Below are 22,416 nucleotides of genomic sequence, written 5' to 3'. Positions count from 1 at the left end.
TTTTTAATTTTCTGGAATTCTTGGATGAAAAAATATTAAAATTTAGAACTACCTTTTTTAGTTTCGGGCATATTTAGAAGCAAGAACTCCGTTCTTTTTTAGTCTCTCTGCACCTATGAATACCCCTATAGATCGTAAGGTTTGGATCATCAAAACACAACCTCTTCTTTCTCAATACTATAACCTCACGGATTTAAGTTAGATGTTTTTGTGCACGATTAATTCAAAAAAATTGGCGGAAGGTAACAATGTAAGAACATGATTACTTTAAAAAAAAACACACAAATAAAATTAAGATTCGTCGTGTTTTAAATTGTTAATTATGTGTATTGATTTATTTTCATTTTTTAATCATGAATTATAATCCAATTTTTCAATTTTATATATTAGTCTTGGTATTACATCAAGATTTTTATAATATAAATTTATTTTATCCTACAAATATTAATTTTGAAACGTTAATATAGTTTTTATAAACAACCACAAAATTATTTTATTCTACAAATATTAATATTGAATTATTAATATAATTTTTATAGACCGCCGCAACGCGCGGCTTCTCAACTAGTTTATATAATAACTCAATTTCTTAATATTTTTTTATATAATAACTCACCACGTCAGTGTTATACAAGAACATTGTTAATCATTTCGTTTTTTATACTTCCGTTTCGTATATTTTCGTGTTTCTTATACCCGAAGATGAAACTCGTATCCGTCCATTATTAATTTCGTGTATTTAATTTGAAACCCGTATGTGATTTGGAACGTTTCGTGTATTTTTCATGTACATTACATATAAAATACATTGATATAATTTTAATCAAAAAATAGATTTAATATATATTTTCCTGTATAATTTTATTAAATGTGAATGATATATTTATACTTATATACAATTCCATACAAATTTGTTAATGTATCTACAATAAATATCTACATGTACATATAAAATATATATTTTTATATAATTATATATTTAATATATCACAACATATATATAATAAAAATTATGTACAAATATTTCGTGTATTTTCATACACCCAAAATGAAAACTCATATCCGACAAAAAAATTATGTTGTAATTTCGTGTTCGTGTGTCGAAAAACAAAACTCATATCCTTTTTTTCGTGTCGTTTCGTGTTAACTACGTGTCAAATTGCCTGGTCTAATCCTGACTAGTAAGATCGCCAACTCTAAAAATTTTAGGCTTAATTATCAAACTCATCACTCAAGTCGACAAAAAGTATCAACTTCATCACTAATCTCTACAGAATCTCACTTGACTCACTAAATTGATTTGACGGTATCAAAAACATCACTGCCCTTAACTTAGCTAACAGAATGATAAACATAGTGACAGCTGGGCAGTATAGATGGCAAGCGATGATGACAGAGCGACAAGTAGCAGAATAGAAGGCAAGGGCCCAGTTAATCGTAATTTTTCAGGGATGTTTGCAACAAACAAAGACATGGAAAAATATTTGTAATTTTTTTCAAAACTAATATATTTATCTTAATTATGTATTCAGGAATAAATGAGAAAAATGCAACAAAATATTTCAATACTTAAACAAGAAATTAAAATTATTTTGAATAAACTATTTTGTAAATAATTTACTTAGCTTAACTATATAGTTAAAATATTTCCCTTGTTCAATAATTTACCAAAATAAATTATCCAAATAAAATTTTCGTGGACAATTATCTTAACTATTTTTGGGCAATTTATTTTATGAATAATGTACTTGGCTTAAGTATATAGTTAAGATAATTTATTTCTTGGATAAATTATGTCTGAACTTTTTCAGATGTAAAATCTAAACCTCTTGTTCATGTATTGAATTATTTTGTTTCATTCTTCTCATTTATTTCCAAATATATAGTTAAGATAAATATATTAATTTTGGAAAAAAATACAAATATTTGTGCATATCTTTGTTTGGTACAAAAATCTCGGGAAAAATTAGAAATAGCTGGCCATTTGCCATCATTGTGCTAGCTGTCGCTCAATCAACCAACCATTTTTTGTCATATGTATTGTCGAGCTGTCACTCCGTTTATAAATTCGTTAGCTAAGTTAACGACAGTGATGGTTTTGATACCGTCAAATCAGTTTAGTGAGTCTAGTGAGACCCGTGCAGATCAGTGATGAAGTTGATATATTTTATCGACTTGAATGATGAGTTTGATAATTAACCCACAAATTTTACAATAAATGATTAAAATATCAAGTTAATTGATATAAATAATAATAAAACAATTTTAAATATTGTTATGAAGAAATAAATAAAAGGCCTCTTAAGTTATGTATCAGATTGAAATTATGATCGCCTGATCGGTACTACTTTAAGATCATATTTTTTGAAAAAATTATTTATCTTAAATTTAGAAAATATAATTATATAATATTTTAAAATTCGAGTACTTTCCAGCAGGGGGATGACTCACTTGTCGCAGGCTGGCAACGTGAATTTTTTTTGGGATAAGTTAAAAAATTACTCCCTCCGTCCTAATCAATTCTTTACACATTCCTTTTTGAGATATCTCATTATTTCTGTACATTCCCAAAATAGTAATTTTTTATAATATAAAACACTATTACACCCACTACATTCTCCCACTATCTCTATTCTATAATAATAAAAACATTATTATACCCACTATTTTCCTCAACTATCTCAAATCTATTATTAAAAAATATATGGGTCTCACCATTTTACCCACTTTCCATCTAACTTTATTCATTTCTTATACTTTTTCTTGATCTCCGTGTCCAATTCCAATATATATAATAATTCACTGGGACGGACGGAGTATCATCAATCATAAGAACACGTAAATAGAAGACGTAAATTTGAAAAGAAAAAAACCCCATACCGTTTAGTCGATTAAAATTGACTAAAATATAGTCGTAGATATATGAGTTCCGGTGTGCTCACCGTGGCTACACCTGCCTAAAAATGAAGCTCAAATCACTCCTCACACCACTCTTTAAAACTCCTCGAAAAGTGCTTAATCAATTAAGGAGTTTTAGCAGCGACAGAGAGTGTATGAACTACGACGTCGTAATTGTGGGCGCTGGACCCGCTGGACTCTCCGCCGCGATACGATTTAAGCAGCTGTGTAGACTGAACGACGTTGATTACTCCGTCTGTGTTGTTGAGAAAGGCGCTCAACTAGGTATGTTTGCGTTTTTCCCACCTCGGGATGAGTCAGAGTCGAACCCGTGTGTCCCGAGAAAACAGCTTGTGTTTAAATTTTATTGTCTATATGTTATAAGCATGGTATTAGAGAAATATTTTATTGATTTTGAGTATTTAGAACGTGAGCGAACTTATTATTTCGAGTTTTTGTTAATATCTTGATTATTAAAGAAATCTAGGTGATGTTTATTTGTTGCCATTTCTCTTCTTATGGAAGTTGTGCTGTGCCACTATTGAGATTGCTATGAGCTAATGGATGGAAATAACCCTAGTACTAGAATTATGCTTTAATTTTTAACTTTGGATTTATTATATAAAGTGGTTGATGTTGATCATATTTTTAGTCAAATGAGAAAGCAAAAGATGTTGTATCCGAGAACATGAAGATGACGATATTTTGTTTTAGTGGTTGTTTAAATCAAAGCAAGGAGGAGTGTTAGAATTATGGTTTGATTTTTGAATTTAGATTTTTACTTTAATAATTTGTTGATGTTGACCAAATCTTTAGTTAAATTATATTAGGATTTGTTTTGAATTAAATTTGAACAGTAGCAGTTTCTTAGAAAGATGGGCTATTTCAGTGTTGTTCTTGGCTTATATATAGCCCACCCCGATGATCATAGTTATATATATGATTTCACGTTATATCTTTCTTCTCAGTTATGCTTATATACCCAATAGAAATAAACCTACACGTAGGATGGAATATTGGAGTTTTTAACTGCTGCTGCAGATGTATATAGCACCTACATTTACCTTTAAGCATTTAAATTTTGAAGATCAGTTGACAATTTAGGATCATTTTTGGAGTCGGTGCACGTATTTTTTTGTTGATGTCGGATCTTTTGTAATTGGGAAAATAAACTCTATCAATGTTGCTAAGAATGTCTGCTTATAATTTCATTTCATTCTCTAGGTGCTCATATACTATCAGGAAATGTTTTTGAGCCACGGGCACTGGATGAACTTCTCCCACAATGGAAAAAAGACGGAGTACTTTTATAATTGTTTTTCATATTTTTAATATATTTTCCATAGGCATCACTCTCCTAAAGCATTATTAGTTGGGATGTGCATATTCAATTATGGCCTGCTGTCCAGAACTAGAAAATTATCTTCAAGGCTGGTAGATAGGAAAGTCTCATAAAATAGTTTTCCTTTTTTTTTTTTGCCAGGATAAATAGTTTTCTTAGTTGTGTTTTTCATCGAACTTAATGAGAAGGGTACATAGTTTACCTGTTACTGTAAACTTCTTACAGTATTAGCCAACCTCCTAGGTGTTGGTAACTAATTTACATAGTTTACATGTTACTGTAAACTTCTTACAGTATTAGCCAACCTCCTAGGTGTTGGTAACTAATTATTAATATGGGAAAGTATTCAAGTTTGAACAATTTTATACCAGAATCCTGCAATTGATACCTGAGTTTTTGCCTGTTGCCTGATGAAAGAAAATAATATGCTGAATTCAGTATCATAATTTCCGGAATCTAGTGTATTAGATAGATCCCTGGTGAATTTATATTTGCATGAGGTTATGAGGATTTGTAGACTGAGCTATAGCATATATGCACCATCTGTGTGCAAGACTGCATGTATATGTGAGAATTGACAGCACAGTTCTGCCCTTGAATCTGGAATCTTACTTTATGCATTTCTAGATTTAAATCCCCTTTCACTTATTTTCAGGCACCAATTGAAGTCCCTGTTTCTTCTGATAAGTTCTGGCTACTTAGCAAGAATCGTGCATTTTCTATACCAAGTCCCTTTAATAACAAAGGAAACTATGTAATAAGGTAATCATAAGATGTGCTCAATTAATTGTACATCAATATATTGGTACCACTTTCTGTGTAAATTATATATAACTGACTTGGGGAAAAGAAATAGTGAATTGTGCAATTTTTTGTAGAATGAAGCTGATGTAACTTGTTTCGGGAAATGCCGAATCACTCGTGTTATGATTCTGCATTCTAGAAGTCAGAAAGAACATTCTACAGTTCCTTGAAATCGTGCTAATTATCCTAAAAAGATATAGAACTTTTTTTTCTTTTGTAAAGAAATAAATTGAATATTTGTTCATTATTTATATATATTTTATGTCTTAGAGAACACATACTACACATCCCTAGTAGAAGACACAAATCAGAAGATATCACATATCATTTTAGAATGATCTTCTTATGATTTGGCATTCCTTTTTTATTTTTTAAATGTAATTTAGTCTTAAAAACGTGTTTAATATCATAAAATATAAATTTCATTGCATTATTCTGTATTTTGGTAAAATATGTAGAGCACCTAGAAGACTGGAACAGAGGTTCAATGAAATATCAATTTGGTAACCCTGCATGATCAAACCATATGATTGAGTAACAAACAAAACTGACTTCATATTTGGTTATAATATTAAATATGTGCTTCTTTTTTTCTTGTTTTGCTAAACTAATATGTGTATTAATTTGTATCTGAACAGCAACGATTATTAAGTGATGTTTTGGCTTTCTAAAACTTCTTTTGATGATGCAATTTTATTGTATACTTTCTGTATATAATAGTATCACAAGGTCCTTATGTCTGCCATAAATTACATATGATGCAGTTTGAGTCAGCTCGTGTGCTGGTTAGGTGCAAAGGCTGAAGAATTAGGAGTTGAAATCTACCCAGGGTTTGCTGCTAGCGAGGTATCTATTCATTTATTTTAGAATGTTTTCATCTTAGATATTTGGTTCCATGCTATAATAGGTTGTATAATGCTTAGGTTTTATATGATGCAAATAACAATGTTACTGGAATTGCGACTAATGACATGGGAATTGGCAAGGATGGTTCCAGGAAAGATACATTTCAGCGAGGTGTTGAATTAAAAGGTGGGTTCTCCAAATCTGTTATTAATTTTATTTTTCCACCATAGAAATCTCTATGTTGGGTTGCACAGGTCCCCAACTTCTCCTTTTGGAACTTTTGTGATATAGTTGCTGACTTGCTGCTACTTTCGCTACAAAATTCTGCATCCATGATGCAATGGAGTTGGTTTGTCCAAGTAGATTGCCTTTTTGGCAGTGTAGAAGAAATGCATCACCTATGTATGTGCATGCATTGACATGTATCAACGTGATTACACAATTCTAAAATCAATAAAATATTGTTTGAAAGGCACAAGAATAATTCCACAGCAGGGAGATCTGGGCTCGGGTGATGACTAAGAAGTTAAATAAGAAGTGAAAATATTCACAGTTACACACAAAAGCTGCTTTTCATAATTTGTTCTCCTGACAATGACAGTGTGTATGTACTTGTTCTTTAGAAAATGAGTATTGTACTAATAAATTGTAAATTAAATTACAGGGCGTATAAATCTTCTTGCTGAAGGATGTCGTGGCTCATTATCGGAGGTGTGCAAATAGTCTTTTATAGAAAACTAGTATATATTGCTTTCCCGTCTCTCTACTAAGTTAATTGTGAGTAAGATTACTTATAAGTACTCTCGGTGCAGAAAATAATTAGCAAGTACAACTTGAGAGATAAGGCAGAAGCACAACATCAAACTTATGCTCTAGGAATTAAAGAGGTAAAAGACATCATAACTTGATTGTTATGTTCTTTCTTCCTTAATAAAACTAAATTAATATATATATATATATACACACACACACATATATATTATATATATATATATATATATATATATACGTATTATAGAATATTCTATTCACTTGGCAGCTTAGAAGTTCTAATAAATGCTGTAAGCTTCTTCATGATTCATAAAATATATAACTATATATCCTTTTGTGCCATATTTTCAGGCTCTCTCTCTCTGCAGATTTATAGTATAAATACTGAACCTCTCCTGTACATATCAAGTTCCTAAGTTAATCCTGAATTCTTACAATTAAAACATCAACAAGTTTGTCTCTGATTTTTGTTTGAGATTTCACTTCCACTGGTATTGTTTGTTATGAGCAAGTTGCAAGGTGCATAATTTAACCGTTTGGATTGGAAAAAGTTTCTTCGTTTAGATTTCTCTAATGCAAAAATATTTTATCTTCTTGAAAAACTTATACCTGTACTCTTCACCTGCTTAGGTATGGGAAATTGATGAGAGGAAGCATAAACCTGGTTCTGTGCTTCATACACTGGGTTGGCCCTTAGATCACAATACATATGGGGGATCATTTTTGTACCATATGAAAGATAGACAGGTACAGTTCTTGTTTCTGTGCAATTATGTGTTTTTAGTTTTCCAGTTGATGTTTTTCAGGGTTTCTTCAATTATTATTTTCTTTTCTCCCAAACCCAATATTAGAAGGGGATAGTTGTATATTATAACCCCCCCCCCCCCCCCCCCCCCCCCCCCCCGCTTCTTTTATGGTTATGTTGAGCTAACAGTGGACACAGAATCCATAAGTTATGTTAGTAGTCAACAGTAGTTAATGATTAGTTCCCACAGTTTTGCCCACTTTAAATTAAATCACGTTTTGATGAATTTGTAACAGTACAAACTTTCCTCGAAACTGGTGAGATGAACTACGATATAGATTCAATCACAAATAAGAACTAACAGATGATTTTCAAACGAAAATGAGACGATTCAAAATAGAACACACACTCAACAGCTCTTTTACTAGAAAAGGTACGGATAAAACAGAATGACAGGTACTGGGTGATTCGAGAGCCCCAGTATTCTCTCCCACTACTATCGTACTCACAACTTGCATAAAAAAAGATGAACACGCCTCTATTCCTTTTCTATCTATTCTCTCGGGCCCACTACACTAATGTTACCAGCCTCTTCTATTCATAGCACAATTCCCCAAATTGCCCTTACTTTCTAATTTCTTTTCTTTCGCCTTGTATACACTTTTATTTCCTTTGACCTTTGACCAGCATGCATCACAACTGGCTATATACCCTTTTTGGATCATCTCTGGCTAACCAGGACGAGTAAAATGTTGCACCTGTTAACTGTTTTCCAACTTCATAATATATACGCTATAAGCACGTTCGTAATTACTTGATTCAAAAATGATAATTATTGTAAATAACTAATTCTTGTCAAAAATCAGTAAGTGGAAGTTATACATATTCACTTCTGCCCCAATTTTATTTAATGATAGTTTACATTTTAATTGAGCTGTTGGTACATTAGAGGAAATAAAAGGGTAAACTTTCCCCTTCTCCCTCCTGGGAGAGTATAGCATGACACAAGTGAACCATAATTATAGAGACTGAACATTTTTAAAAGCGTTCAACTTCTTACAGCACATATTTTATATAAATCCCAAGACAAATCCGGATAATTAGTACAATATTGTGAGTTAAAGAAACTTTGCACTTATTACCTACTGTTTTGTATCTAGGTCTCTATCGGACTTGTGGTTGCTTTGGACTATCACAACCCTTATATGAGTCCTTATGAGGAATTCCAGGTAATCGCAGAGCATTCGTCATTTCTGATATTTACTTTTTCCTATATTTTTTTCAAATTAATTGTAAAACATATCGAAGGACATAGATTCTTGCATCTGATGTTGCGTTCTTTCTATCATACCACAGACCCACACACTTGCTTAATATTTGCTCTTGTACTCAAAGTGATATGTGAATTGAAGTCTCTATGAAATCCTGAAGCAGAAATTTCATAATTTCTGGTTTTAACTTAAATATTAATTGTGTTTATAACTTTACTATGCTAGATACTTTCGTGTGTATCATAATTTGGGCTAAGATTTTGAATAGATTTGCTAGATATACAGAATATAATATGTGTGTCTGCATATGTAAGATATTGTTTATTATTTCTCAACAGAGTTTTTGTTTATCTGTGACCGCTATTGTTGAGAATTTGTGTATAAAAGGAATTTCCTAACTATTGGCCAAAACTTTTACTCCTAATGTGAGTTTTCTGTAATAATTATTTATGTTCGTTATATTGAATTGGAAGCTGGTCTTCCTTCTAAAGTGAAGTTGCCAGCTAGTATAATCCTATCAGCTCCTTTATTTTCATTTGCATTTCAGAAACTCAAGAACCATCCAGCCATCAGAACTCTTCTCGAAGGTGGAACTGTTCTCCAATATGGTGCACGCACTCTAAATGAAGGCGGTTTTCAGGTGCAATATAGATACTCTCTTTGGTGCTTTACAATGCTCCCAAGGAAAACCCAGAACCTATCCTAAATCCATTCCACGTCCTAAAGCATCTTTTCCAAAATAGTTCCCATGTATGATTTTATATTATTTACACCCAGATGATTAAGTACTACGTCCCCTTTTTGGCACGTCTGTCCAAATATCTAAGTACCATCATTAGTAATTACGTGAACATATACAGATCAAGAGCTGAAATTTGTAGAGACGTGCTATAATGACTGGCTGTTAGTTATTACTCTTCATGGTATTACAATTACAATGTTTTTTGAATTTCAGTCAATTCCATACCCAGTTTTCCCGGGCGGAGCAATTATTGGATGCTCAGCTGGCTTTCTTAACGTACCAAAAATAAAAGGATCTCATACTGCAATGAAATCAGGTATGGATCTGCCTGAAGATGGGTGTAGGTTTAAGTTGAATATCTTTGTATTTGAAGTGCACCTTTTTTGGGAATTCAGATTTTAGTGTTTGTCATTAGAATGTGTTTATTTATATGTGAAACCTTTGAAGTGCTTCATAATTTACCCATAGGCTATAAACATATACTAAAATAATTTGGGTACTCCTAAAAATTATTCGAGCAGGAAGTTCAGACCTGGCCATTTGAAAATAGGACTCCTTGAGTTGCCAAATTAGACCAACTCATTCATGCATAATTTCATCTTACAAAAGTAATATATTTAGACATTTCAGGGTGCGACATGGGTGGCCCCTGATCTATGAATCCACCCCTGCAGGCATCCGACACGTAAAAATTCAAGTATCTGACCCAAACATAAAAAAATAAATTAACTGAAGTTTCACAACAAAGTATAGCTGTAACTTTGAATGCTGCATCTCAAACTCTTAAACATGCAGAATCGACTGACAGCACTTTCAAGACTATGGAGTGTTTTAATGCATGGGTAAACAGTTTTTCCTATCTGTGGATTAGTAAGGAGTAAAGTGCATTATATGCAGTGGCGGTGCCACATTTGGAAACCTGGGGACACGTGTCCCCAGGGACTTTTAAAAAAAATCAAATATTTTTCTGTGCATATGTTAGTAATTGGTGTTATGGTGCCATCGATATATCTCATTTCCTACCCTTGCTTTATCTTATTTTCTGCATATTTCAGGTAAAATAAGTTGTGATTATTACTATGTAAATATTATCACGATATTGTAATTCATATGAATTTCGTTCTAAATTAACTCTGTATGTACTATGGGGGTAAAAAAATTGGCCCCCATTAGACTTGGAGTGTTGTTCCACCACTTATTATACGTACTTGCAGTTTGCCTAGCATACCACTTAAATACCATACTTTCGAAACTACAATCAGAGCTTGTTACAGTTGCTTACATCTTCCCTTTAATTTGCAACAACTACTTTTCTAAGTTGGGTAAACATGTATGATACAAATGTAATTGCTGAAATGTGAATTGGACAATTTCTTTCCCAAGAAATTAGGTAAACTGGACAAAATTGTGATCTTTTAGTATTGCAAGTAGTAGTTTCATAAGTATAGTATTGCAAGTTGTATTTCCGACAAAGTGCAGCTACAGTTAGAGTAATGCACTTTACGCATTCATTTGACACTGAAGGTACTTTCACAATTCAATTATTTATTACAGGCATGCTAGCTGCAGATTCTGCATATAAAGCACTTCATGAAGGATTAAATATGAAGTCATACTGGGACAATTTACGGAAATCATGGATCTGGAAGGAACTATACCTAGCAAGAAACTATCGGCCAGTACGTTCTGTTTCTCACCTCATATGTTTGTTATACAATTATCACCTCATGTTTTTATGATACAAATCACACCCCTATTTTTTACTTTTTCCCCTAATAAATAATTAATAAAACAACAGTATTCTTTATCTTGACTACAACATAGTAGTACTGGTATAATAAAATTAGATCATTCTTTTTGGTGGTTTAATCTTGAAAAGAAACCTTTAATATGTAGAATAGGACATGATATGAATTCAACTAGGTTGACTGGATCAGTAAACTTCCTTCCTTCTCTGCCTAACATGCAGGCCTTTGATTATGGGCTTTTTCCTGGTTTAGCTTTAAGTGCTGTAGAACAGTGAGTTCTTCCTTTCTTACTATACAAGAACTGGCAGATACATTGAACTGTCATAAGATCTTGTAACATTACTTTCATTGATAAAGTATGACTGACTGCAAATTCTGCATGGCAGCTATATATTCAGGGGCAGATCCCCTCTAACTATGAAGCATGGAAAACCTGATCATGAAGCAACTAAAGTGAGTACTTTGTTCTCTACTGATCAGCAGAGTGATATTTACTTGCATAGAATTTTACAATCATAGATAATGAAGATTATTTTTTTCTCTAATAGAAGGAAAATTAAAATGTCAAAATTTGAGGGTTTGGGAAAAAAAAAGTCATTTCAGTTGCAGAAATTGAATTACCTGATGACACATGTTGAATTCTTATCTATGGAATTTATTGAACTATTTAGAATCTATACGCCATCTTGTAAGCATTGTCCAGAACCATAATAAAGTATTCTTCACTTCTGCTTCAACTATCAAACTTGTTTATACTATAGATTGACAAAAATATATTACATTGGTATCATCTATCTTTGCAATTGGAATATCAACTCATGATTTTGTCAGGAGTGAATTTATAATTAGTGCGAGTATTGAAGATACTGAGTACTGACTAATTGTATATGATAGAATATGCCTTAGTGCCAAATTTAAATTGATTCCGCGTCAATGTTAAAGTCAGGTACTTTTATTCTCAGGAAGCACAACTATGCTCGCCGATTGAATATCCAAAACCAAATGGAGTTGTCTCCTTTGATATACCTACTTCCCTCTATAGGTAAGCAATATATACAATTCAGATTTTCAAAGTTCACCAAGTTCTCTGAAATTTCTAATTAGTGTTTTAGAAGAAGTAGTAATGCAGCTTAACAGAACAGAATGAAGATGACTGATTGTCACTGCAGGTAAAGAAATCATATCATCTAAATCTAGAGGATATCAGGTGGAAAATTTAAACTATAAAATTCTTATAGCAAATTCAGAAACTATAGCAGAGATCAGAGCAAGCGTTAGTCTGAATCATATTAGCCAGTAGTATCTCTGTTATAGTAGGTGATTTCAAGACATTCTTCAGCTTTGGACACAGGAACTTTAGTAAACAAAATAGTCATCAATGAAATCAAGAAAGGAGGGCTAACCGATATCATTGTATTCAGCATCTTGTTTGTTAAGTCTTTACAGCGACTATATATATATATAAATATGTAAATTGTTTTTCTAAGATCCGTATGCTCGTGTTTAAAATTTGGCATGTCTTATCAGGAGCAACACAAATCATGACCATGACCAACCTGCTCATCTTCGCTTGACTGACCCCAATATTCCCTCACTCATAAACTTGCCAAAATATGGTGGACCAGAATCAAGATACTGTCCTGCACGTGTGTATGAGTAAGATACTTCACTGATAAGACATTTTTCACATAGTTTCTCTATGTTTATGGTAGTTATTATTATTATTCTTTTAATATTGTTCTAAGTACAGGTATGTCCCAGATGAGAAGGGTCAGTTAAAGCTGCAGATAAATGCTCAAAACTGCCTGCACTGCAAGGTAAGTATATACATCGACATAAGCTGCTGTAAAAACTTCATAAATTCATGTAAAACAGAAGAGACATATGTTCCATTTGGTTGGAATGAATAAAGTTGGGTAAATAATAGACTGAAACTTTTGCTATTCTGTAGGGAAAATATTTAACTCTTTATTCCTTCCAACATTCCATTTATAACAATATAAAGTAGGGCTCACTCCCACCATTTCTGTAATACATGCCCATACCCACGTTCTACTCATATTCTACCAAAACCTCAACATAGGCAATATTTTATTTCCTTCTTCCTTCCTAGTTCCCACTAGCATATTTGTATTCTACCTTTAAATTTGCTCGTACAATCATACCTCATTCCGTTCCATTTCCATCCAACCAAATTAGTTCGTAGACATCATTTCTGGCCCTCGTTTTGCATGGTAGACATACAAAGTATATGAGATTTGTTTAGCTACCTACTAGAACTGAATTTTGTTAAATTTTCTACTTAAAACTGACTATATTCCAGGTTAAGGCATTAGGCAGTCTGTAGTAACTGAGTTTTTAAGTGCTTAAGATTCGGTTCTAGATAATAGTCCTCGGCTTAACAAGATTGGCCCTATGTGACATTTTTTATACCATCCTACTACACATGGAATAATTTGCATAAAATATCTAAATACTGAGCATACTCGGCTGCTTGATGCCCTTTATAGTATATTGTCTACAGGGATTATTAACATGTTATGTTGCATTTTGTAGCCTTTTTCTTGCTGTCAAGTTATGTTAAGACTTTATATATACTCCCATCTTCAATTTTTTGTTAGGCATGCGATATTAAAGACCCAAAGCAGAATATTAAGTGGACAGTCCCTGAAGGTGGTGGTGGCCCTGGCTATTCGATGATGTAGACTATGCAGTCCCTTTCCCAATACTTATTGTTAGAACATGCGCATTTGGCAGTTTCACACTGCCAAAAACACCTCATCGACAAATTTAAAGGTAACATAGTTGCGAAATGGAAGGCCTTAATAGAGGAAGCTGGTCGCAATGCTTAGGGCAGTCTGTCCTGAGAATGTACCATTTCTAAAGAAAACTAGAGCTACATATGTCTTTCTTCTGTTTAATGTGATTCCATGCAATACCCAGAACAATTACCCTCTGATTGAGAAGTTTACCATGAAGCGACATTTTAAAGATACAATTAGCAAAATATAATATAAAATTTAATGTATACCTTTCAAATTATTCCGATTTTCGGTTGTCCAGTAGTAATTTAAGACCTGCTCTTTCTTGTTAGTTTTCGTAGGAACTTCGTTCATTAAAAAGAGAATTACATGAAAATAGATGATAAGAAACAAAAAACGAGAGCATTTATTTAGAGCGGGTGACCAGTCAGTCTCCTTTCTCTTGTCTTGCAATCAAAGTTCCTGTCTTCAATCCTCTTAATCCCTACTGTTGATGATGTCCCAATATATATGTAACCTAAAAAACAAAAACAAAAGGTAAGCTTCGGACTCGATAAACTTTTGAGGAAGAGGTTCAGTCCCATAATTTTTTCTAAAAGGAAAATAATAGGCCTGGCAATTTGACACGTGACACGCTAACACGAAACAAAACGACACGAAAAAAATGGATATGGGTTTTGATTTTCGATACACGAAACACGAAAGTACACGAACACGAAATTACACGATAGATTTCGCGTCGGATATGGGTTTTCATTTGGGGTACACGAAATACACGAAAGTACACGAAATATTTGTAGATAATATTTATTATATATATGTTATGATATATTAAATATATAATTGAGTAAAAAGTATATATTTATATGTATGTGTGGATATAATTGTAGATACATTAACAAATTTATAGAGAATTGTATACAAGTATAAATATATCATTCATATTTAATTAATTTATAAAGGAGAATATATATTAAATCCATTTTTTGATTGAAAAATATATTAATATTTTTATATATAATATACACGAAAAGTACACGAAATATACACGAAACGATTCGGATCGGATACGGGTTTCAAATTAGGTACACGAAATTAATAACGGGCGGATACGGGTTTCACCTTCGAGTACACGAAACACGAAAATACACGAAACGAAAGTATACGAAACGAAACGATTGTCACATCTAGGAAATATGCATCTTGTATCCATCATATGTAGCAACTGGAAAGTTGTTGGAATGCAAATGCTGCTGGATAATCTTAAAACTAGTATGTGTGCCCGCTTCGCAAGGGCATGCAAAATGTTTCTAATAAAAAATGTTTATATAAATTTAATATTACCTGAAGAAATTGTAGAAAAAATGTTGTTGTGTATATTAAATGAGAAACCATCATGAAGCGTTTATTTGAAATTAATTTATATAAATGTTATTAAATAGACTAATTTTCATATTTTATAAAAAATTGTTTGTTATTTATTATGTAATTGTTTTTTCATTTGCAAACTTATTTTCTTTTTGATAAGTTATGCGGATTTTGTTACAGAAATTTAATTTCTCTTTTGCAGTTCAATCCTACACAAAACTGACCAAAGTTTAATTACACCAAAAAGCAGTATCGGGTACCGTTATTCATTATAGCCTATGTTTACTTATTGACTATCCATCACTTAATGTTTTAACCCTCACCTGATTTCAAGCATAACCCCTATTTCTCTTGTCTGTCTCTATCTCTTTCTCTCCCAATTTCTTGTTTGATGCAAGTAATATTTCACAATTATTTCAGTTATCTCTTTCTCTCCCAATTTCTTGTTTGCATGCAAGTAAGATTTCACAATTATTTCAGTTGTATGCAGTCATGGAATGCTCGGGTGCGATTGTTGAGAAATTCATGAAGTTTCTTACTGCTGAATATGACACTAAGAAGGATGAGAAGGTGAGTACGTTATTTGCATGTGGTGATTTTAATAAGTTCGTGCCTTTGAATTTCTAATTTTTTTTACAGAAAATTCCTACAGAGATTCTGAGGAAATATGGGTCAAGGGATTCAACCATCTTTCCTCTTAAAATTTCGTAACTGGTATGAAATACTCGTTGTTTTTAACGAAGACATGGGGATTGTTTATGCGCTTTTCTCAATATTCTACGATTTTAATTTAAAAGGAGGCGAGATGTTGCTTTTCAAGTTCAATGGGTCTCGTGATTTCAATGTCTTTGTAATAGGAAACGATCTTAGAGAAATCGAATATCCTAATGTAATTCACATCATGCAGAAGAAGTGATCGCGAGTGGTATGAATTTCTTCTCAAATGTCATTTTTTTAAGAAAGCAGTCCTATGTTGTGTCGTTAGTGTCAAAATTTCATAACTGAAGAGAAATATGATTTTTATAAATTTTTTGAACGAAAAGAAATTAGTCCAAAATTTAATATATGTTTTCTTTTGTTTTTTTCTTTCGTTGATTCGCAATATGGACACAAATGATTTAGTAAAATTCATGTATTAGCATATTTCTACAAAAATATCATATTTATGTGTTTTAAACATGAATATAAAAATCGAAACTAATTAATTGACCTATCAATTCAAGATTCATATAAATATTTTTAAGATAAATCGAGAATTAATTAAGAATTTTTTAATAAATCAAGAAATTTTAGAATACTGATTTGAATAGTTAATAAAAAAATTTAATTTCATTTTAGTATAATAAAATTAAGTTTATTATACACTAAATAAAATTAATTTTGAATAATACTTTTTTATACAACACATATTCACAATTATGATTCAAGTTAAAAATATTTACAACAGAAACAACACCAATAATATTAAAAAGCATTAGTCGGGCTTCCAAATAGAATTTTATATAATTTGTGGTAAAACACATAAAAATAATACATAGCGGAGGGGGCAAAAGTTCAGATTCATGATGCACTTTTTCATTATGATTGATGTGATAAAACCTATAAAAAATATATAAAAAGGAAAAACTTTAAATACATGACTTTTTTTATTGCCTAAATCCCTGGCCCCCCGACCCGGAGATTTTTTCAATGACTTCCTTCCCAAAAGAATCCTACTGCACCTGATCAAAAAAAAAAAAATCCTACTACAAAAGTATTGGTTTCTATAACTATCAAAACACAATGAAGAATTACACTAGGAAAGTCTTCGGCGTCGAGCATGTGTACAAATTGCCCCATCTTGGGCCGCTCAGAGGATGGAAGCCTATACAATGGAGGCACAGGATCAATGTGCGCTTCAATACTCTAGGTGGTGGATGTACTTCAATGAGATTATCTATTAACTCTTCTCAACGACGACTTGCAACCATCACTTTAAACCAATCAACCAAGTTCATTTGCAATGTGGGAATTAAAACAGTATGGAATAACATGGCAAGAATCCATATAATATAAGAAAGGGAGAAGGAATGAAAAGAATTGGTACTTACCTCTCCACTAATACTTATCAACCATGGGCATTTTGTGGAAACAGGGACAGTTTGCAAATCCTGGCAGCAATATTCATCCTTTATTTCCTAAAATTCTTATCTGTCAACAATGCATCAATGCTCTCTATCTTAAAATTGTTTTTTTCCTATACCCTGCTGTTATAAAAAAAATTCTGGCAATCAAACAATCTATAGTACTTATGCATTCATTGCACAGGGTTACTAACTACAATAGAGTACAGTTGGATTCTCGAATTTAATCAGGAGCAACTTCATTTTGTTTTCACCATTCCAACAATTACACATGACTTCATTAGTAATTAAGCAATCTAAAGGTCAGAATTATATTTAATAATCAAGGGTGAAGAGTCTGATTCATGAGCTAATCTGTCAAGCGAAAGCGCAACAGATATCTTTAGTCATACAAATTATAAGTATAAGATTGTTCGATTAAGCTTCAACACAAAAAAGCATATCATAAGAACCTTAAATCAGTCCAATTATTAAGTATATTATAAATCTAAAAATTCCCTCAATGGTGCACAAAAAAATGAACTTCTGAGAATATATGTATTTCATTTGTTATTAACCCTTCAACTAAAATTTCAAAGGAAACAGTTACAGGGAGTAAAAGAAAAAAACTCTTATTGTAAATAAAATAGCTTAGAGAACACAATAAGATCCACTTATTAAGTACTCAGTTTAAGATACTGTCTATAATGCTATGAAATAGTTGACTGTTTAAGAATCAGCCTGTCTAATATTTGATGTCAGCAGAAGAGTATTCACTATAAATAAACTTACCAGGAAACACTCCAGCAAACCCATCAGCTTTCTCAATCAGCTCATCTCTGTCAAAGGATGTGCAGAAGAATGATACATATTAGTTCCTGTTCCGAGTATGTGGAGAGTTTCTTTACAGAAGAGCCAGGAGACCGGTTGATAGAAAAAGACCAGTCTGAGGGCAGTCCTCTGAAAAGACCTGCAATTTCCAACCAAGAGATACAAAAAACTGATTTAGAAGAAGAGTTTAATAAAGAGTGGGGTAAGGATACTGAGTCGGGTAAGGATACTGAGCCGGGTAAGGATCTCTTAATTGACCAAATTTACATTTGAGTCATGATAATACAGTCTTCATATGACTTAAGTATTTTTATTTTCAATAGTGATCTTCTGTTTTGAGTATCATAGACCTTGAATTGGCAATACGACTTAGAGTTCAATTGGATCAATAATGAGTGCATGTCTCGGCTTTGGAATATTGGATGTACTCACCTGGCCTATCTAATTTCTCATCATTCCAACAATTTATATTATCTTAGTTTTACAGGTAATTTCACAACATTTTTAAGTTACGTGAACTGCTTTCTCATTAGAAGAAATGAAGATTCATGTACCTGAATATGCAGAAACTCTACTTTGCTTCAGCTGATGAGTTGATGTATATTGATGGCACAACAAAGTCTTCAGACTTCAGAATACTATTAAGTCGAAAAGGAACCAATGAACCATCAAACGCTAATTAAGGACCTTGTAATCACTATATAATTTATCAGACTATTGTAATGATCAACTCCAGCCTGATTCATTTTTCCACTTCCATCTGATAAACATTAACACAATTATTTACTTGTTAATCAACCGTCTAAAGAGATAAGAGTATAAGAAATGAAAATGGTCATATTCTCGCCATTATATTTCTCAAATAGTAGGAAACAACAACTTACAAAGGGCAAACTATGAACCGCACTAACCTGAAAAAAATTCCAAACCAAGCAATTGAAAACCTGTAAGCATCCATACCCATATCGTTCATAAGTTAAATATCATCCTGTTTAAATAACTGGCTCTATTAGTACTACAATTCCTACTACTTATTCTTGTTTAAAGCTACTTAAATTATTATTAGAATGAGTCAATTTACATAGAAGAAATGATACTGATTGTAATGGAGTGAAATATAATGTGCATGCAAATATATGGATGTATGCAAGTCTGTCAAGAACATCATACACATTAATGAAGTAACTCGCATCAGCAAGGCATTTCACTTTTGCACTCGTGGGTAAAATAGACTTAAATTTATCACAATGTAATATGGAAACTAATCCACCCAGCCAAGCAACCCGAAATTATTGCCTGTGATTAATATTTTTACAAAGTTCATAAGAACATCTAAGAATAAAAGGGAAGCACTAATCAATACCTGGAACATACAATTTTTGCATCCTTCATTCCTTTTGTTAATAGGTGCAGCATCAAACCCTTGGACATATGATAAGCCAGAGGATTCCCATCCAGACATACTGTAAAAACATATACATGTATATGATCAGCAAATCTTGTGATCAACAAACTACTAAAGAACAGCATCCTTGTAGACTAAGCATCTATTAAAGAAAATGAAACACCAGTGTTTCTGAAGAAAGTCTCTATTGAGGCATTTTAATGATAATTGATATAAAAAAAATCAGGGCGAACAAAATATGTGATATGCAATAATAGTAATTATATGCTTCTGATTTTCTTCCTTTATGATTTAGGCAGAGATGTAAATTCTTTAGATCATCTTTATTCCCTGAAAGTGCTGAATCTCATCGCGAGTGTGTTTCTAGGAAAAAAATAACAAATGCATTAATTATAATCAAGCCTATCGGGTGCTATGGGATACCTATGGAAGTGCAGCAAAGGGAAGAGCTCTAATTTTTAGAAGAAATATGTTTCTAGCTTGAATTAGAGCTTTATTAGTATGTACTCGGGAGAATCTATAATATCAAATCATACACACAAAACTTAAAGACAACTGTACAAATAAGATGACTGAAAGACTGACCTCGCAGATGGACATGAAATCATGGTCAGATTCTTGATCTCGGAGGCCAAAGCCAGGAAAATTGTTTCCAAATTCTTTAAGAACAGCTGCTTTTTCATGTTCACCCACAACAACACCTGGATTTTTTACAAATCCAATATCTCATCCTAATTTAGAATCTTGTAATTCTGTGCCAATAAAAGTGGTAGAAGTAAGACTAAGAGGATATACCATTTTGGCAGGTATTAAAGTTCAAGCTCAAGAGTATGGAAAGCACCACTCTGAAATGCATCTATTAAAAAGGTTAAAACAACTGACAATGTGAAGTACAAATACGACGATGGTAGGAATTTAAACAAATAAAGTTTTAAGAACCAAGTACAATTAGGTCCAAAACAAAGTTCTTTCCAATAATCTAAGAATTCTATTCTTGTTAATATGCATCGCAACAACTAAGATTCTCTTATAAGAAAATAGCCTATTAACCTAAAAATGCAAACTTTATGATGAAAGTCTCATCTATGCAAAGCTTGATGCTTACGTAATATTGATTCTGGCTTATACTTTTTACTGGAAGAATGTTGGCACTACAGGATCAGCCTGAACTTATAATGTTGCATTATGATATACATAGGGAAGGCATAGTAGCAACATAAGCCAATGTCCAGATTAGAGATGGAGTACACATATACTTTCATGAGATAGAACTCCAGCATAACAACCTTGTTAATTTTGTTGCTAAATCATACATATTTATAAAATTAAGCTCCAAATCTGCCAATCACATCAGCTGGAATACAAATTTCCATATGAGAAATTTTTAAGATAAAAAAATTGAAATCACACAAATAGCAAATAAGAGTACCCAATGAAAGATTCATCTTAACTTTTATGTAAATCTGAAAAAAAATTAAACAGAACTGAACTTGCATATATGTGAATCTAAAAAGTCTTTCATATAATCACATATATACATGAATTGTTTATAAATTAAATCAAAGAGAGAAAGTACCAAGTACTATAGGAGAAAGTACCTGCAATTCATAAAACAGAATATCAAACCATTATGTTATATAATTACTGAATCTGCAAAAAAAACAAAGAGAGAGAGAAAAATTTGTCTTAGGACTTATGTCAAACACTTAGAAAGCATGCTAGAAAATACTTCATAACCATACACTTACCCAAGAATAATATCCATAGCAAATGTATATCTGAAGGTGACATCTTCACTTTCTTAAAATCATACCAATATAGACCTGAAGTAATGGACAACAAATCATCGATCGGCAAACTTCATTCAAATTCATACGAACTGAATTAATTTAATTAAGTGCGGAACTCATATTAGCGAGGTAGGAAGGGAGGATAGAGAGAGAAGAGAGGGGAAGAGGGAGAGAGATATATTTAATCGGAAAATTGATTCCAGAGGTGACGCGGTGAGAATTTTCAGGTAGAAGGGCGAGAGACAGAAGCTCCGCTCGTCGACGGAGCCCTAGTATTTTCAAATTAAAGCAACTGTACTGTGTTTGGTGCTCATGGACAGAGTTAACAATGCTGAGGAGGATGTGGTTGGGAGAGCGCCACGTATAGATGAGTGACCGTATAATGTAATAAGTGAAATTGTAGAGGGACAAAGTGGACATTTTGTATCAAAAAAGGCAACAGGATTTATAAAGTAGAGAGATTAATCTAAAGATCTAGAATCAGATTCAGAATGCATAGTTTAATATTAGTTAAAGCTGTATTGATTTTATCAGCGTAGCTGTGGAAGGTTTTTGGGTACGTAACATTACCCTTTATTTTACCCAATAAACCAGTTTTTAAGAGTAGATTTGAACAGGTGCTCCTCTATATCTTCAAATGCTGCATGAGTTGGCCACAATGTACTATATATAATTATCAATTTACCGGACCTCTAAAATTTCAAGATATCATTTGTGGCAAAGAGTGGATTATTAGATGGCTTGTGACGAGAATCTCATCATAAGACATAATTTTAATCAGTATTTTAGTAAATACATGAGAATATGGGGGAGTCTTGACTCAACTCAAGATCCCTCATCATCCGAGTTTTGATACCAATTTCAATAATATCACCAATTTTAATAAATGTGAATATCAGGAGGTTACTTGTTGCTGGGATTGACACCATATTAAGTGACAAAAAAGCCATATAAGCGAAGTTATATAAATACCAAGCAAGTGGCAAAGAGG

The 22,416-nt window shown here is 32.4% G+C and overlaps 2 protein-coding genes across 35 annotated transcripts; one reads left to right on the top strand and one right to left on the bottom strand.

Annotated features, from left to right (window-relative positions):
• Positions 1 to 2,816: 2,816 nt before the first annotated feature.
• Positions 2,817 to 14,215, top strand: LOC108199683 (electron transfer flavoprotein-ubiquinone oxidoreductase, mitochondrial). 3 transcript variants are annotated; one of them, XM_017367617.2, is made up of 18 exons: positions 2,817 to 3,183; positions 4,123 to 4,199; positions 4,896 to 5,002; positions 5,809 to 5,890; positions 5,968 to 6,076; positions 6,555 to 6,601; positions 6,703 to 6,777; positions 7,292 to 7,408; positions 8,567 to 8,635; positions 9,225 to 9,317; positions 9,633 to 9,735; positions 10,974 to 11,098; positions 11,389 to 11,438; positions 11,554 to 11,620; positions 12,130 to 12,209; positions 12,695 to 12,823; positions 12,918 to 12,984; positions 13,789 to 14,215. In XM_017367617.2, the coding sequence occupies exons 1-18, from the start codon at positions 2,964 to 2,966 to the stop codon at positions 13,870 to 13,872; spliced, it is 1,701 nt and encodes a 566-aa protein (XP_017223106.1). In that variant the 5' UTR covers positions 2,817 to 2,963; the 3' UTR covers positions 13,873 to 14,215. The 3 variants fall into 3 exon arrangements, 2 of the variants coding, with proteins under 2 accessions (XP_017223106.1, XP_063938951.1); XR_010286343.1 differs by lacking the exon at positions 13,789 to 14,215 and having other exon boundaries at positions 2,839 to 3,183; positions 12,110 to 12,209; XM_064082881.1 differs by lacking the exons at positions 12,695 to 12,823; positions 12,918 to 12,984; positions 13,789 to 14,215 and having other exon boundaries at positions 2,839 to 3,183; positions 12,114 to 12,209.
• Positions 14,216 to 16,841: 2,626 nt separating this feature from the next.
• On the bottom strand, positions 16,842 to 21,788 carry LOC108197094 (uncharacterized). 32 transcript variants are annotated; one of them, XM_064083358.1, is made up of 10 exons: positions 21,384 to 21,784; positions 21,234 to 21,285; positions 20,431 to 20,491; positions 20,221 to 20,336; positions 19,605 to 19,693; positions 19,142 to 19,174; positions 18,785 to 18,990; positions 18,192 to 18,369; positions 17,388 to 17,487; positions 16,842 to 17,269 (listed from the first exon to the last, which is right to left on the bottom strand). In XM_064083358.1, the coding sequence occupies exons 3-7, from the start codon at positions 20,431 to 20,433 to the stop codon at positions 18,899 to 18,901; spliced, it is 333 nt and encodes a 110-aa protein (XP_063939428.1). In that variant the 5' UTR covers positions 20,434 to 20,491; positions 21,234 to 21,285; positions 21,384 to 21,784; the 3' UTR covers positions 16,842 to 17,269; positions 17,388 to 17,487; positions 18,192 to 18,369; positions 18,785 to 18,898. The 32 variants fall into 32 exon arrangements, 26 of the variants coding, with proteins under 26 accessions (XP_063939428.1, XP_063939430.1, XP_063939432.1 ...); XM_064083360.1 differs by having other exon boundaries at positions 16,842 to 17,161; XM_064083362.1 differs by having other exon boundaries at positions 17,388 to 17,474.
• Between the last annotated feature and the right edge of the window lie 628 nt (positions 21,789 to 22,416).

Source organism: Daucus carota, chromosome 8 (genome assembly GCF_001625215.2).
Source record: "Daucus carota subsp. sativus chromosome 8, DH1 v3.0, whole genome shotgun sequence".
Classification (NCBI taxonomy): Eukaryota; Viridiplantae; Streptophyta; class Magnoliopsida; order Apiales; family Apiaceae; genus Daucus; species Daucus carota.
Note: the sequence above shows the minus strand (reverse complement) of the source record. Positions and strands in the feature narration are given on the sequence as shown.